This window comes from Balaenoptera musculus, chromosome 9 (genome assembly GCF_009873245.2).
Source record: "Balaenoptera musculus isolate JJ_BM4_2016_0621 chromosome 9, mBalMus1.pri.v3, whole genome shotgun sequence".
NCBI lineage: Eukaryota > Metazoa > Chordata > Mammalia > Artiodactyla > Balaenopteridae > Balaenoptera > Balaenoptera musculus.
In genome coordinates, this window is record NC_045793.1 from 7105869 (window position 1) to 7120220 (window position 14352).

The following is a 14352-nucleotide window of genomic DNA, read 5'->3' on the forward strand; positions in this document are numbered from 1 at the left end:
ACATATAAATATGGCAACTTCAGATAAATTGCCCAGCATGGTACTAACACATAGTAGGTGCTCAAAAAATAATATCAGTTAAGGAACTGTCTTTTGGCAAACTCCCAGCCGTTCTCTGCGATGTCTCCTAAGTGACCTCCTGAAATAAAGGAAATGAATTCACTTCTTTGCAGCCACAGCCCTCCCTATGGCCCACAGAACAGTGTCCGAACTCTGAAACACATTTTACACACAGATTTTCTTCAGTCTAATCATCCACCTCCAACAGTAGGTCACAGTCACACTCTCTCCCCCCTCCCCCCTGCAAAGTCACGGTACACACGCACTTACAACCTACCCCAGATGCACACATACACACTCACACCCACATGCATGGTCACACCCACACCCCCACACACATCCACACAGACATGCACACATATACCTTTTTCACCCAGAAAGCACTCCCAAAGCATTGCATCTTTGTTTCTTTACGCTGTCTGTCTGGCATGCCCTTCTCCCACACTGCCTGGACATGCACCTTCCAGACCCAGCTGACCAACCCCCCATCTCTGCAAAGCTGTCACGAAGTCAACCCTCAGAGCAACCCAGCTGTGCTCTAAGCTCCTTTCTATCACATCCAACATATTTTCATGTTGCAAATCACTCTTCCCTGCGAGAAAGAGTGAAGGATGAACTGTCGTGTCTAGATTTCACTCATTCCTGGGTCCTCTCAAGGCCTGCCTCTTGCTCGGCAGAGTAAGCATTTGAGGAACTTAACTGAGGGACTGATCGCTCTCTGGGTTTTGTTCTCGGCCACAGAGAGAGAGATGGGGGAGAAGAGGATTCAGGGCTGCGGACAGAGGGCTCCCCGTGGACCCACTTAGCCGGGGGACAAGGGAAAGAGACCCCTGCCTGCTCCCTGCGGGCCAACCCCACTGATTCAGGACCGCAAAGCAGGGGGTGTGGCTCCAGCACTGCAGAGATACCAGTTGTTCATTCATCTGCTGGGTGACAGGACGCATAGTAGTTTAGACCTACTCCGCAGACTAAGAAAGTCTGGTTGACATCTCCATGCCCACTAATTACGCATAATTTTATTCATTTAACGGTTGTTGTTGTTGTGGTTTCTTGGCATTTTAATAAAATTTTTATTTTATATTGGACTATAGTTGATTTACAGTGTTGTGTTAGTTTCAGGTGTACGGCAAAGTGATTCAGTTATATGTACCATTGAGTAGTTTCTAAAACCTACTAGGAGTGCACTGGACTAATGCCTTCTGACCCTTTACTGATTATAATGGGGTCAAGGGGATGAGCCCGATAGCATCCAGGGACATCACATGGCCTCCTACTATGCCACCCTGAGAGGGAGGTTCTAGGGTTGTTCCTACAAACCCCAACGAATGGGAATCTCCTAAATCTTCAATGGGGACCCATGTAACATGCATGTAGCTAAGTTTAGCTACCAAAATTGCACATAAACTAGGGGGCACCTGGATTTGAACCAGGGACCTCTATTTTTATTGAAGTATAGTTAATTTACAATGTTGTGTTACTTTCAAGTGTACAGCATGATTCAGTTTTATATATATATATGTATATATACTATACATACGCACACACATATATTCTTTATCCATTCATCTGTTGGTGGACATTTAGGTTGTTACTATGTCTTGGCTATTGTAAATAGTGTTGCTATGAACATAGGGGTGCATGTATCTTTTTGAATTAGAGATTTCTCTAGATATATGCTCAGGAGTGGGATTGCAGGATCATATGGTGACTCTATTTTTAGTTTTTTGAGGATCCTCCATACTGTTCTCGATAGTGGCTGCACCAATTTACATTCCCACCAACAGTGTAGGAGGGTTCCTTTTTCTCCACACCCTCTCCAGCATTTATTATTTGTAGACTTTTTAATGATGGCCATTTTGACTGGTGTGAGGTAATACCTCATTGTAGTTTTGATTTGCATTTCTCTGATACTTAAAGATATTGAGCATCTTTTCCTGTGCCTTTTGGCCATCTGTATGTCTTCTTCGGAGAAATGTCTATTTAGGTCTTCTGCCCATTTTTTTTTTTTTTTTTTTTTTTTTCTTTACTAAAGGTTTAATTTTTTTATTTTTAAAAATTTATTTATTTGTTTGTTTGATTTTGGCTGCGTTGGGTCTTTGTTGCTGCACGGGGCTTTCTCTAGTTGCTGTGAGCGGGGGCTACTCTTCGTTGCAGTGCGCGGGCTTCTCATTGTGGTGGCTTCTCTTGTTGAGGAGCACGGGCTCTAGGGCACACGGGCTTCAGTAGTTGTGGCACGCAGGCTTCAGTAGTTGTGGCTCGCGGGCTCTAGAGCACAGGCTCAGTAGTTGTGGTGCACGGGCTTAGTTGCTCCATGGCATGTGGTATCTTCCCAGACCAGGGCTCGTCGTCCCCTCAGCACCTTAGATTCTTTGGAAATAGTACAACTATTGGGAATTCTTAAAGAAATTCAAGTCCTGGATGTGCTGCAGATGAATTCCACGCAGGGCGGTGTTAAAACCCTGTCTATCCTCTGTACCACTTCTAGAAATTGTCTGCCACTTTCATTGAGTGAGATTGAATTCTCCTTTCTTCAAACATCACCATTGATTTCTGTGGATATCCTTAGGGTGACACTCTGGAAATCGTAGATGAATGTTAGAAAGTAGAAAATAAAACCAAAGGCCACTGTCCATTCACAGATCGCACTCACTACATGATATACATAATCCTTTTCTTTTGGATTCCACTCCAGCTTGGTTATAGAAATTAACGAAGCACAGGCAATCATGGGGATGACGGCTGCGGAGGAAACGGCAGAGATGGCCATCCGTATGCGGCATGTGGAAAGGCTGTTCCACTGGGGACACGATTTGTAAGAGATGATGGATTGCAGGAGCGTGTACACAACACCGCAGACAAACGCCAAAAGGGCACCGCCGTCGTGTACCACGGGGACAGCTAACTCCTGGAAATTGGCTACAATGCCCATTCCGATGCATCCCACCAATCCTAGAACTAACGACACCAAGTTAAAAACAGGAGTGCTGAAATAGCTGGTTTGGTTTTGCTTCTCTACTATTTTATATCTTGTGTACATCGTGGCTGCACCAAGAAATGCAGAGAAGTTTATCATAAATCCAAAAATACCACTCTCTGGAGGTGTTGTTCCTGTATCACTGATGTAGGGGAGGAAGGGGTTGACGTGCCCGGAGAGCACGGCGACCACGTAGGAGACGATGAAGGCGGCGGGCGACCAGGTCACCAGGAGGAAGGGGATGAAGGCCATTCCCCTCAGGAAGCACAGCATCGCGCCGCCGCCAGGAGGGCGCTGCGCTCTGCGGGGTCGGAACTGGGGTTCCGCGCTGCTGGGAGGCGGGGGCCGCGCACGTGCTGACCCGCGGCGCGGCGGCGGCCACGGCGCGAACAGCCACGGGCAGCCGGGCGGGAGGCTCCGCGACGGCGGGGCAGGCCCGGCCCCGGAGGGCTTCTGCCCATTTTTTGATTGGGTTGTTTGTTTTTTATATTAAGCTGTATGAGCTGTTTGTATATTTTGAAAATTAATCCCTTGTCAGTAGCATCGTTGGCAAATATTTTCTCTCAGACCATAGGTTGTCTTTTCGTTTTGTTTATGGCTTCCTTTGCTGTGCGAAAGCTTTTAAGTTTAATTAGGTCCCATCTGTTTATTTTTGTTTTTATTTCCATTACTCTAGGAGACGGATCCAAAAAAATATTGCTGCAATTTATGTCAAAGAGTGTTCTGCCTATGTTTTCCTCTAGGAGTTTTATAGTACCCAGTCTTACATTTAGATCTTTAATCCATTTTGAGTTTATTTTTGTATGTGGTGTTAGAGAATGTCTAATTTCATCCTTTTATATGTAGCTGTCCAATTTTCCCAGCACCGCTTATTGAAAAGACTATCTTTTCTCCATTGTCTATTCTTGCCTCCATTGTCACAGATTGACAAGTGCGTGGGTTTATTTCTGGGCTTTCTATCCTCTTCCATTGATCTATATATCTGTTTTTGTGCCAGTACCAGAACCAGGGACCTGTTCATGTGCAGTCAAATGCTCTACCCCTGAGCTATACCCCCAGGAACACTAGTACAGTCTAATTAACATCTTTCATTTGTGTGGTAACACTCAACTCTGCAAAATTAAGTTATAGATCTCCTCCAGAACTGACTTCTTGGAAGCTGCCAGACCGGGCTTCTAGTAAAACATCTTCCCTCAGGCCTGCAGCTTTCCAGTCCTCAGTCCCTGGGTGGGGTCATCAATAAGGAGAAAAGGAGAAAAGCTGCCTGATGAATCCCCAACCCATTTCCCATTACCTTGGTTTAGCCCAAGAGCTGGACAAAGGTCTCCAAAACTACCCACCTACCCTACCTGGGCTCCCAGCCGTTTGCTTCCATAGGTCTGACCACCCTCCCCACTCCACTGTGCCAACCTGTTTTGGTGGGAAGGAGGGGTGAGGGTGATAATTTAGGGTTACCATTTTTTTTAAATTTTATTTATTTTTGGCTGCTTTGGGTCTTCATTGCTGCGCGTGGGCTTTTCTCTAGTTGCTGTGAGCAGGGGCTACTCTTCGTTGCAGTGTGCGGGCTTCTAATTGTGGTGGCTTCTCTTGCTGCAGAGCACAGGCTCTAGGCGCACAGGCTTCAGTAGTTGTGGCATGAGGGCTCAGTAGTTGTGGCTCGCAGGCTCTAGAGTGCAGGCTTAGTAGTTGTGGCGCACGGGCTTAGTTGCTCCGCGGCATGTGTGATCGTCCCGGAGCAGGGCTCGAACTCGTGTCCCCTGAATTGGCAGGCAGATTCTTAACCACTGCGCCACCAGGGAAGTCCCTAGGGTTACCATTTACATCTGTTCCTGGGAAGTCATCTGTATTTACAGCTCTCTTGTCTGCCCTAAAAAAGCCCAGCAGTCTGCATCAGGGGCCTTGCCTTCTCTCTGAGGATCCAGTAGAGTTGGAGAAATGAGAAACATACAGAAGAAAACAGTCCTGATGCCATGAGGATAGATACATAGAGTATTAGTGCAGGAAGACATGGGAAGAGGCTCCACCCAGATTGCTGTTGTACAAGGGCTGACCTGTAGCTTCCAGTTTCAGGTAGGATCCTAACTGATGGATGAAGGAAAATGGAATGAGTAACAGCTTCCATGAATAGAAAATCCAATATGGCAGGGGGTACCTTGATTTGAGCCAGGAACCTCTTGATCTGCAGTCAAATGCTCTACCCCTGAGCTACACACCCCCTACTTATTATAGGTGTCTAATAACCACCTTTCACCTTCATGGTCACACCCAGGACTCCTGCAACATACTGGAAGTTTCTACTTATTTCTAGAGAGCTGGTAAGACCAGCAACTTATTCCTCCACAAACTCAGTCCAGAGAGGTCGTCCCCCAGGCCCCAGAGTTCCACAACCCTACGCCTTCACATGCCTGCATCTCCCCCTTTTCCTCAGTGTGTGGTGACAGCAGCAGCCTGGAGGAGCATTGACAATTACTACCGGAAGGGCCTTTAGAACTTATTTGTCTGTTTTTCTCTTGTTCTGCACTACAAAACAGCAAATTGAAGAGATCCTGCCCAACCTCTTTGGAAACACATGCAGTACGTACACCAGAAGGTGTCTCTTCAGTCTTTGTATCTGTGCATTAAACCCCAGGGCGCTGGTGGGGACAGCTGGGGAGGTTGGTGAACTTCCCAGTCCCTAACCTGGATCTTTTTAATTTTCCTGAAGTTGGTGATAACCTCATGTCTCTTAGGCTAATATTTTATCTAAGTAAGCGGATTGCAACTACGGCTATATTATTATTGGCTATTATTATTCCCTTGCTTTGGAGGAGAAAACCTGCCAGGGATAATGCAGGATTGACTTCAGCTTTTTGCTTTTAACTATTGTTTTTGAGTGCATGAAGAGGTTGAGTGGAGTGAGAGGTCCCCTGACCTTCAGAATAAGAATTTCAAGTGGAATAAAACAGTGCAGTAAACTCATACACTGAAGTCTGTGAACTGCAGGAGTGAACTAGCTAGAAGCGCCCCCATATGGTCATGATGTGGGTTTATTGACCTGAAGTAAGAGCTCCTGCAAGAGACAACTGGTCCACCATCTAGATGCTGCCACAAAGAATAACTGAGCACCAATTAGAACAGAACGAAAACCACTGCCTTTGCCAGCCTTCCTCCAGTATTCCATGGTCAGCACTGAAAGACTCTCTAAAGCAGGTCACCTGGCTCATCTTCCTGAGAAAACATATGCTGCAGCTCACTCATCCCCACGGGCTCTGTGAGTCTCTGCCGCTCGGACCGGAAGCAGACGTCCACGGTGCATTTCCAGGGGCCCTGTTCAAGGCTGGTGACTGAGGTCCTTGCGTGAGTGCAGGGGGGCAGGGAAGTAGCCCCTAGACGGGGCACACGGCCTCATGGTCGAAAGTGGCTTGCAGCCCCTCTTATGTAGCAGCCAGTCGCCAGCAGTCAGCGTGCTCCCCAAACAGCCCCCTCGCTGCCTTTTCTTTAGTTCCTTTGCTCTGTGCGGACCCTGCTGAAGCAGCTCAGGACGGAGAGACTGGAACCCTGGGGGCCTCCTGCAAGCACTGCCCTGTGCTCCGTAATGGGGAGAGCATACAAGAGGCATCAGAGCTCCCATTCCCCCCCATGGCGGTGCCTGTGCATGGTGAGGTGGGACGTGCCCACAGGAAAGGTGACATCTGCAAGGCTCTAAAGATGAGTGTTAATGGGGATCGGGGTCGGGTCAGCCCTGGAGAAGTTCACCTGGGGCTGCAAGAAGCTAGAGAGGCTTTCTGGCAAAGATCTAAACGGTCCAACCTCTCTTCTGTCCTACGAAGACTCAATTCCACAGGGCCCAGAGGTAAAAAGGCATTGCTTCAATCAGAAATCTGAAAGGCTGTTGTTGGAAGGTGGAGATGTTGAATGATATCCTCCTAACCAAGAAGGAACTTTAAGACTGAAAAATGAAGCCGGCAACTCCATAAAGTACAAACACAAAGTTTATTGTGGATAACTTACATAGGGTAGGATCTGGCGGACGGCAATCCTGAAGCACTGGCAGCTGCACTCTGCGCTGCCCACAGGGGTACAGGGGTATTTAAAGGGGCCAAAGCTAAAATCTGACTACTAAGGCAGAAGCATGTCCACACTGACGGGAACCAGGGTTTGTTCCTCCCCCTGGGGATCTCATGACCATTAACCACCTAGGTTAACACAAGGCACTCTTCCAGTGTTCATCTCAGATGAAGGCAAGGGTAAAAGTTGATAGGGAACTTACCTGTCTTGGGTGCATTCCTTGTTGAGTAGGCTGAAGTTCAGTCATGCAGAAGGCGAGGGGGTAGGACTGCCAGCCTGAGATGAAGCTGACCAAATGGGGTCAGTGTGGTTCAACCACGCAGGTTTGTTATTACTGTCTAATAAGCACCTGTGTAGCCTCATCAGCGCCTCTGTTTACTTTCCATCCGCCCATGAGGACAGTTCCACTGCAAACTAAACCCATTCCCTCTCACCTTCTCTTTCCCCCAAGCCTGGACCCCCTACCACCTGGCAGCCCTGCAGCTTCTCCTCCCCCCGATTCATGGCAAGTCATCTAAAGCCACTGATGTTGTCCTAGAAGGGCTTTTAGAATGCTCCAGAACAGCAGGTGCTAAATGTGGCACCGGAGAAAATCATCTAATGCTTCTGTGATATGAGTGGATGAAAGGAAGGAAGGGTGCTGTTGAAAAGCAAAACTTTGCAGGCCTAACAAAACCTGAATCTCTGGAGAGGGGGCCCAGGGAAAGTGTATGTTTACATTCCCACAATGCTCGGGTGAGCCTTGAGTCCGCATGGTCTTGGCTAGAACCACATTTCTGGTTCTAGGACTTTCCATTGCCCCCGCCCAGGAGATGAGCTAGACAAGCTTCCTTCCTACCCGCCCCCCCACCTCCTTTACCAATTATTGCACCCCTCAATCTGCCGAGTAAGAAGAGCCCACCTGAAGGTGCCATTTGGTGTAGGTACTAAAACAAAGCTTACTTCAGGGGACACCTGGATTTGAACCAGGGACCTCTTGATCTGCAGTCAAATGCTCTACCACTGAGCTATACCCCCCTGCTTGTTAGGAGTATCTAATAAATACCTTTTCACCTGTGTTGAAATGCTCACACCCACTGTGGACTGAAATTTCTATTGATTCTCAGAAAGTTCGGGAGATAGGGAAATTTTGCTTTACAGAAAGCTAACTTTCTAGCCCTCTTCTTCCCCATAGATCCCCCTCCCAATTTTGGCCCCCAGAAACCTTCTCTGCTCACAATCTTGCAGTCTCATTTTTCTTGGTACCACTTGGAAGGCACCTGCTGGTTGCTAAGAGCCGGACCACCCCTGCTTCCTTCCTCCCTCAGCAAGCTCCATCTGCTTTCAACTTGCCTGCAGCACTCTCTTCTCCACCCTCACCGCTGTCCTGCAGGATGGACTGGGGGCTACGTTGCCCGACTCACCCTCTCTGCTCTTCTTTCCTCTCATCACAGCTACTTCTTGGCTTTTGGCAGGGTCTTGACTGAATCCAGAGAAATTACTTGAATTTTTTGCCGAAGAGGCCACAACCCCCATCCTGGGGCCCGGGAAGCCGGTCCAGCTGTCCCAAGGGGCCTCAATCCAGGAGGTCAGCACAGCTGGAGCAGCAGGGACTTCCCCGAGAATCAGGACCAGGGATGCCTCTGCTGGATGAACCCCTGGCCTGAGGCATAGCACCGCGCTCCTGAGGAGTGAACCTAGCCCCTGGCCAACGCCACCCGGAGATCTAAAGGCCATATAGACCTCAAAAGTGTAGAGTAAAGACAACTGCCCAAAGGTGGTGAAAGTGCCTGTTATATCTGTGTCCAGGAGACCAACGTTGGGAATGTACAGGGGCTTGCAAAGGAAACCCCGGACAAGGGAAATATCCCCCCACATCATCCATCAATTTAATTTAGTGACATGTTATTTACATTGTTGCAAAGTAAAAGGTAATCTCTCTATTTTTCTACAGTGACTAACACAACACTGAGCATGAAAGTAGGTATGCAATAAATATTTGTTGGATGAAAGTAAAGATAGCAAAATTAGCAAAGATATCTAAGTATGGAATAAATGCAAAATATCTCAGATACCACCAGCCAAATGAACACTTCTGGTACTTTCACATCTGTTTCTCCAAACTTGTGCAAATACATTCCCCTGCATTTGGGTTCGACTCCTTCTTGCCAGAGATAAGCCAGTTCACAGTTCATGACACTCGTTCACCAGCTATTCTCCCTCATCAGTCTTCTGGCTCCCTTAGAAATGTTCCCCTCTCTTACTGAAAAGTTTAAAAACATGGAAAGACTTAGAAGAATACCCATATAAAAATTTCTCTTGTTAAAAAGGAAGGACTCAGGAAATCCTTGGCAGCCCAGTGGTTAGGACTCAGCGCTTGACCTGCCCGGGCCCAGGTTCAATCCCCAGTCGGGGAACTAAGATCCTGCAAACGGTGTGGCAGGGCCAATAAATTAATTAATTAATTAGTTAATTACATCTTTAGAAAAAAAAAAAAAAGGACTCAAAAAATATCCAGCAGCGTGTCTCTAAAACAAATAAACACACCTCCACCAATCGTCACACCCAATGGTCAACATCATAAGGCTTCTCTTGAGAACTGGAAACAAGGCAAAGATGTCTGTTAGCATTGTTTCTATTTAACATTGTACCTAAAACCAGAGGCAATGTATTAAGATTTTAAAAAAGTGGAACAGGAGGAACAAAACACCCATTGTTCATAGATAGTATGATTATCTTGATAGAAAACACAAAATAATCTACAAATTAGTTGAACTATCAAGTTTAACACATTGCAAGATAAAGTTATTAAAAATCAATTCCTATACATAATAATGAAGAGTTAGAAATAAAATCTTTTAAAATATGTCACTAAAAATAGTATCAAAAATGCAGGATCCCTAGGAATAAATATAAGCTGTACAGAACCTTTATTTAAAATATTTTAAGGCTTCACTGAAAGACATTGAAGGGGACCTAAATGAAGAGATATGCTCTGTTTTGGGGTAGGACAAAATAACAATTTTGTAAAGATGTTAATGCTTCCCAAATTAGCCTATAGTTTTAATGTAATTGCAGTCAAAATCCCGGTTATGACTTTTATAGTCTTTGACACACTGATGTTAAAAGTTATGTGGGAAAAGAAAGAGCTGGGAATAGCTAGTGTTTTCCTGAAGGATGAGAGCTGGACAAGGAAATTAGTCCTATCAGATATGAAGAGTTATTACAGTTTAAAGCTGTAAGACAGTGTAGTGTTGGCACAAGGATAGACAAATAACAATAAAGCAGAATAGAGATCCCAGAAATGGACCTATCTATAGAGAAAAACTGATATATGAGAGAGGTGGCATCGTAGTGCAGAGGGGAAGGGGGTGGACTTCCTGATAAATGGTGCTAAGACAATTGGATATCCATACACAAAATAAATTCCAGGAGGATTCAAGACTTAAATATAAAAGACAAATCTTCAAACTTTTAAAAGAAAATATAAGAGAAAACCTTTATGACTTTGGAGTAGGAGAAGGATTTCTTAATCATGACACACATAAATACCATAAAGAAAAGGACTGATATATTCTAGTTCATTGAAATTAAGGGCTTTTGTGTACTAAAAGTCTCCAGACAGAAAGTGAAAAGATGAGTCATAGATCAGAAAAAGAGATGTGTCAATCATGTGTCAGTCAAGATATTGTCAGAAAATAGAAAGTACACTAGGCAGTTCAACAGAGAGAATTTAATACAGGGAATTGGTTAAATAGGTGCTGAGGAGATAAAACAGCAGAGAGAGAACTGCAAGGTAATGCAGAGGTAATAACTCCGGGAAGCAGCTCTCACTCCTTGTGCTGACAGAAAAAGGAAAGAGGTTGCAGTTATCAGAATGCAGAAGCTGGAAGGAGGGGCTCTGAAGAGTTGGGACTCAGACTTGTGAGGATGTGGTGCTGCCCAGCTGGTGCTGGTACCTCAGGAGCTCAGAAGGCTGGTCTCCCAGAGACAGAGCACTGACAGTAAGGCTGGTCCTAGGAGTGCCAAATGAAAGCTGGGAATGAAAACCAGTGCTGCCAGTGTGGAGGGACATGGCTAGGGCTACACTGACAGGAGCAAGCAGATCTGCTTTCCATTATTATAGATTACCTTGCATTTTCTAGTAGGTTATGAAAGTGGAATTATACAACATGCACTCTTTTTGTCTTGCTTCTTTCACTCAATATAACTGTTTTCAGATTTGCCCATGTTGTTGCATGCATCAATAGTTCACTCCTTTTTAGTGCTTTTTAGTGCTCAGTAGTGTTCTACAGTATGGATATATATATATTAAGTTTTGTTTACCCACTCACCTCTCACCTGTTAATGGTCATTTGTGTTATTTCCAGTATTTGGCTATGACAAATCAAGTTGCTGTGACATTCATCTACAAATCTTTGGATACATGCTTTCACTTCTCTTGGGTAAATATCTGCAAGTAGAACAGCTGGATCAAAGTGATTGTAACATTTTACATTCAACCAAGAGTGTATTCCCATCCGCAGTTGCTCCACGTCCTTGTCAACACTTGGTAGGGTCAGTCTTTTTAGTTTTAGATCTTCGAAGGGGTGTGCAATTGTATGAGGTGGTTTTAATCTCATTGTGGTTTTAATTTGCATTTCTCTGAGGACTAATGATATTGAACACCTTCACCTATGCTTGGGATAGCTGGAACTACTTTCCCAGAATCATTTCCTCGTAGACGTTTGAGTTAGAGTTGGCCAAAATGAGAATTCGCGTGATATTTGGGAGGTGGAAGTGAAGCGGCAGGCACTGCTCTCTGAAAGTTGTTGCAGTTGGGTGTGTGACAGCCAGACACAGACACCAACAGATTCCAGCCTATCTGCAACCACCCCCGTCGTGTCCAGCTTCTCTTCCCAACTGCGTGTCCATTAACAGGAGCCCCAGTGCCACCACCAGATACTTAGCTGAGGACCTACAGAAGTAGTAACTATGCAGAAGTATTGATTTCCTATCAACTTTTTCACCAGCCCCTTCACGGTTCCCCTCCAGGGGTGGGATATGCTTGGCTTCCCAGATCCCTCTTCACCTCCGACTTTCCACCTTGCCTTGCTTTAGGGAGGCTCATAAGTGACTGTTCTTTGATCCTCCAACTCCCCCTTCTGGACTGTTACTTCTCCCAGCTCATGATATAATTGTGTAAGGTCTTATTTCCATAATAATTCCATTGTTCAGTAATACTTACAGTGATTCTTCCTCTCTGATGAATACTGACTGGCTCATCTCACTGGGTTTTTTTTTTCACTTTTTCATGCATGTATGAAACTGCATGAATCATTCAACCTTATGAACAATAAAAAATAATATACCTGTGTAATCTCACACCCAGATCAAGAAATAGAACATCATTCAGAGGTGGATGGAAATGAGATATAAGGGATGGAGTAGAGAATTGGTCTTCCCTGAGTGTACAATTTTATATAGCCTTGACTTTTGAATTGTTTTACTGTTTTACATTTCCCAAAAATAACTCAAGTATGAAGAGATGAAGCTGAAAATAAATATAAACAAAACCCAAAAGCCTAATGTTATATCACATCGGTAACATGACCACAAAGAAGAAAACACCCTCAGTGGTATATATTCTAAGGGGAAAAATAGATACTGAACTTTACCTAGGAAGTTGTTTTGGTGTAATTTACAAAACCTATGGTTTTGTTTTTAATATTTATTTATTTATTTTGGCTGCCTCGGGTTTTAGTTACAGCACATGGGATCTTCGTTGCAGCATGCAGGATCTTTAGTTGCGGCATGTGGGCTCATAGTTGCAGCATGCGAACTCTTAGTTGCAGCACGCATGCGGGATCTAGTTCCCTGACCAGGGATGAATCCCGGTCCCCCTACATTGGGAGTATGGAGCCTTATGCACTGGACCACCAGGGAAGTCCCCCACAAAACTTACGTTTTTGAGAAATTGAGTAAATATATTGATATTTGGGGGAACCAGAGTTCTAATAGTGGGAGACAGGAGGTATAAATATGGAATGAAGATAGGCAAGGAAGAACTGTGGAGTTGGACTGGAATCATAAGTAGCTGTGTGAATACACAAGCACACAGCGTGCACACACACACACACAAGTACACACATACATTTTCTAACTCTGCCCTCTGAAAAGGTGCTAGAAACAACACCTCAGTTGCAATGAGCACTCCTAATGCCCATATCGTGGTTATTAAACACCATTTAAAAGAACCAGAGGGACTTCCCAGGTGGTGCAGTGGTTGAGAATCCTCCTGCCAATGCAGGGCACATGGGTTCGAGCCCTGGTCCGGGAAGATCCCACATGCTGTGGAGCAACAAAGCCTGAGCGCCACAACTCCTGAGCCTGCGCTCTAGAGCCCATGAGCCACAACTCCTGAGCCCGCGTGCCACAACTTCTGATGCCCGCGTGCCTAGAGCCCATGCCCCGCAATAAGAGAAGCCACCGCAGTGAGAAGCTTGCACACCGCAATGAAGAGTAGCCCCCGCTCGCGGCAACTAGAGAAAGCCTGCGTGCAGCAACGAAGACCCAACGCAGCCACAAATAAATAAATTAAGAAATTAAGAAGAAGAAAAAAAGAACCAGAAACTTGGAGATTTGGCTGATTCCACAGCTGGGTAAGAAACCTAAAATGTGAACCATGGAACATTTCGGGCCAGGAAGTAGGAACATGCTCAAAAACTGATGGGAACATGTCAACAGAACACAGGGCCAGCTTGAAGAGGCTCACCGCTAGCTAAATTTGGGACAATCTGAGCATCAAAACAAATGGAGGAATGTGTTATAGCTCATTAAATTAGAGAATCCATGAATCCATGTTAGTAGGTTTTTTTAAAAAAAATTTTAGGTAGAGAAAGGAAAGCTTTACAAAATCTTTACCAACAAATCAACCAATAAATGTAAAAAGGATAGAAATATAAAAATCTTCATTTTATGGCCATCATTGTAAAAACTGACTTAGATAAGAGTTTCAGAGAGCATCCCTTGTACCAGCTCTGTACCGACTTTTTAAAAATTGTAATTTTGTGAAGGTTTTTTTCTCAATATGCCCCAAATTATACAAGCTTCAGGCCCACAAAACAGGGGTCCACCCTTGGTAGAGGGGATGTGTTATTTGGGAAGGAGAGATCACGTGGAAGAAGAGCTGTGGGGGGGGGGAGGTAAAGGACCTCGGGGCAGATTCTAGAACATTCTCCTGTAGTGAAAGGGTCGACTTTGCGTGCTCAGGAATTTCCTCCAAAAGGCAAAAGGGTGCAGGGCCTCCGATC

The 14352-nt window shown here is 45.2% G+C and overlaps 1 protein-coding gene and 1 non-coding gene across 2 annotated transcripts; both read right to left on the bottom strand.

Moving 5' to 3' along the window:
- Positions 1-2434: 2434 nt before the first annotated feature.
- LOC118900934 (DNA damage-regulated autophagy modulator protein 1-like) lies at positions 2435-3461 on the bottom strand. The gene has a single exon (XM_036863829.1). It carries the CDS (start codon positions 3305-3307, stop codon positions 2591-2593), a length of 717 nt encoding a protein of 238 aa, XP_036719724.1. The 5' UTR covers positions 3308-3461; the 3' UTR covers positions 2435-2590.
- Positions 3462-8026: 4565 nt separating this feature from the next.
- On the bottom strand, positions 8027-8098 carry TRNAC-GCA. Its single transcript has one exon. It is a non-coding gene; the product is annotated as a tRNA-Cys (tRNA).
- Between the last annotated feature and the right edge of the window lie 6254 nt (positions 8099-14352).

What these genes read in the sequence shown, in the direction of transcription:
- LOC118900934 (XM_036863829.1), bottom strand. Translation starts at nt 3,307, where the DNA reads ATGCTGTGCTTCCTGAGGGGAATGGCCTTCATCCCCTTCCTCCTGGTG.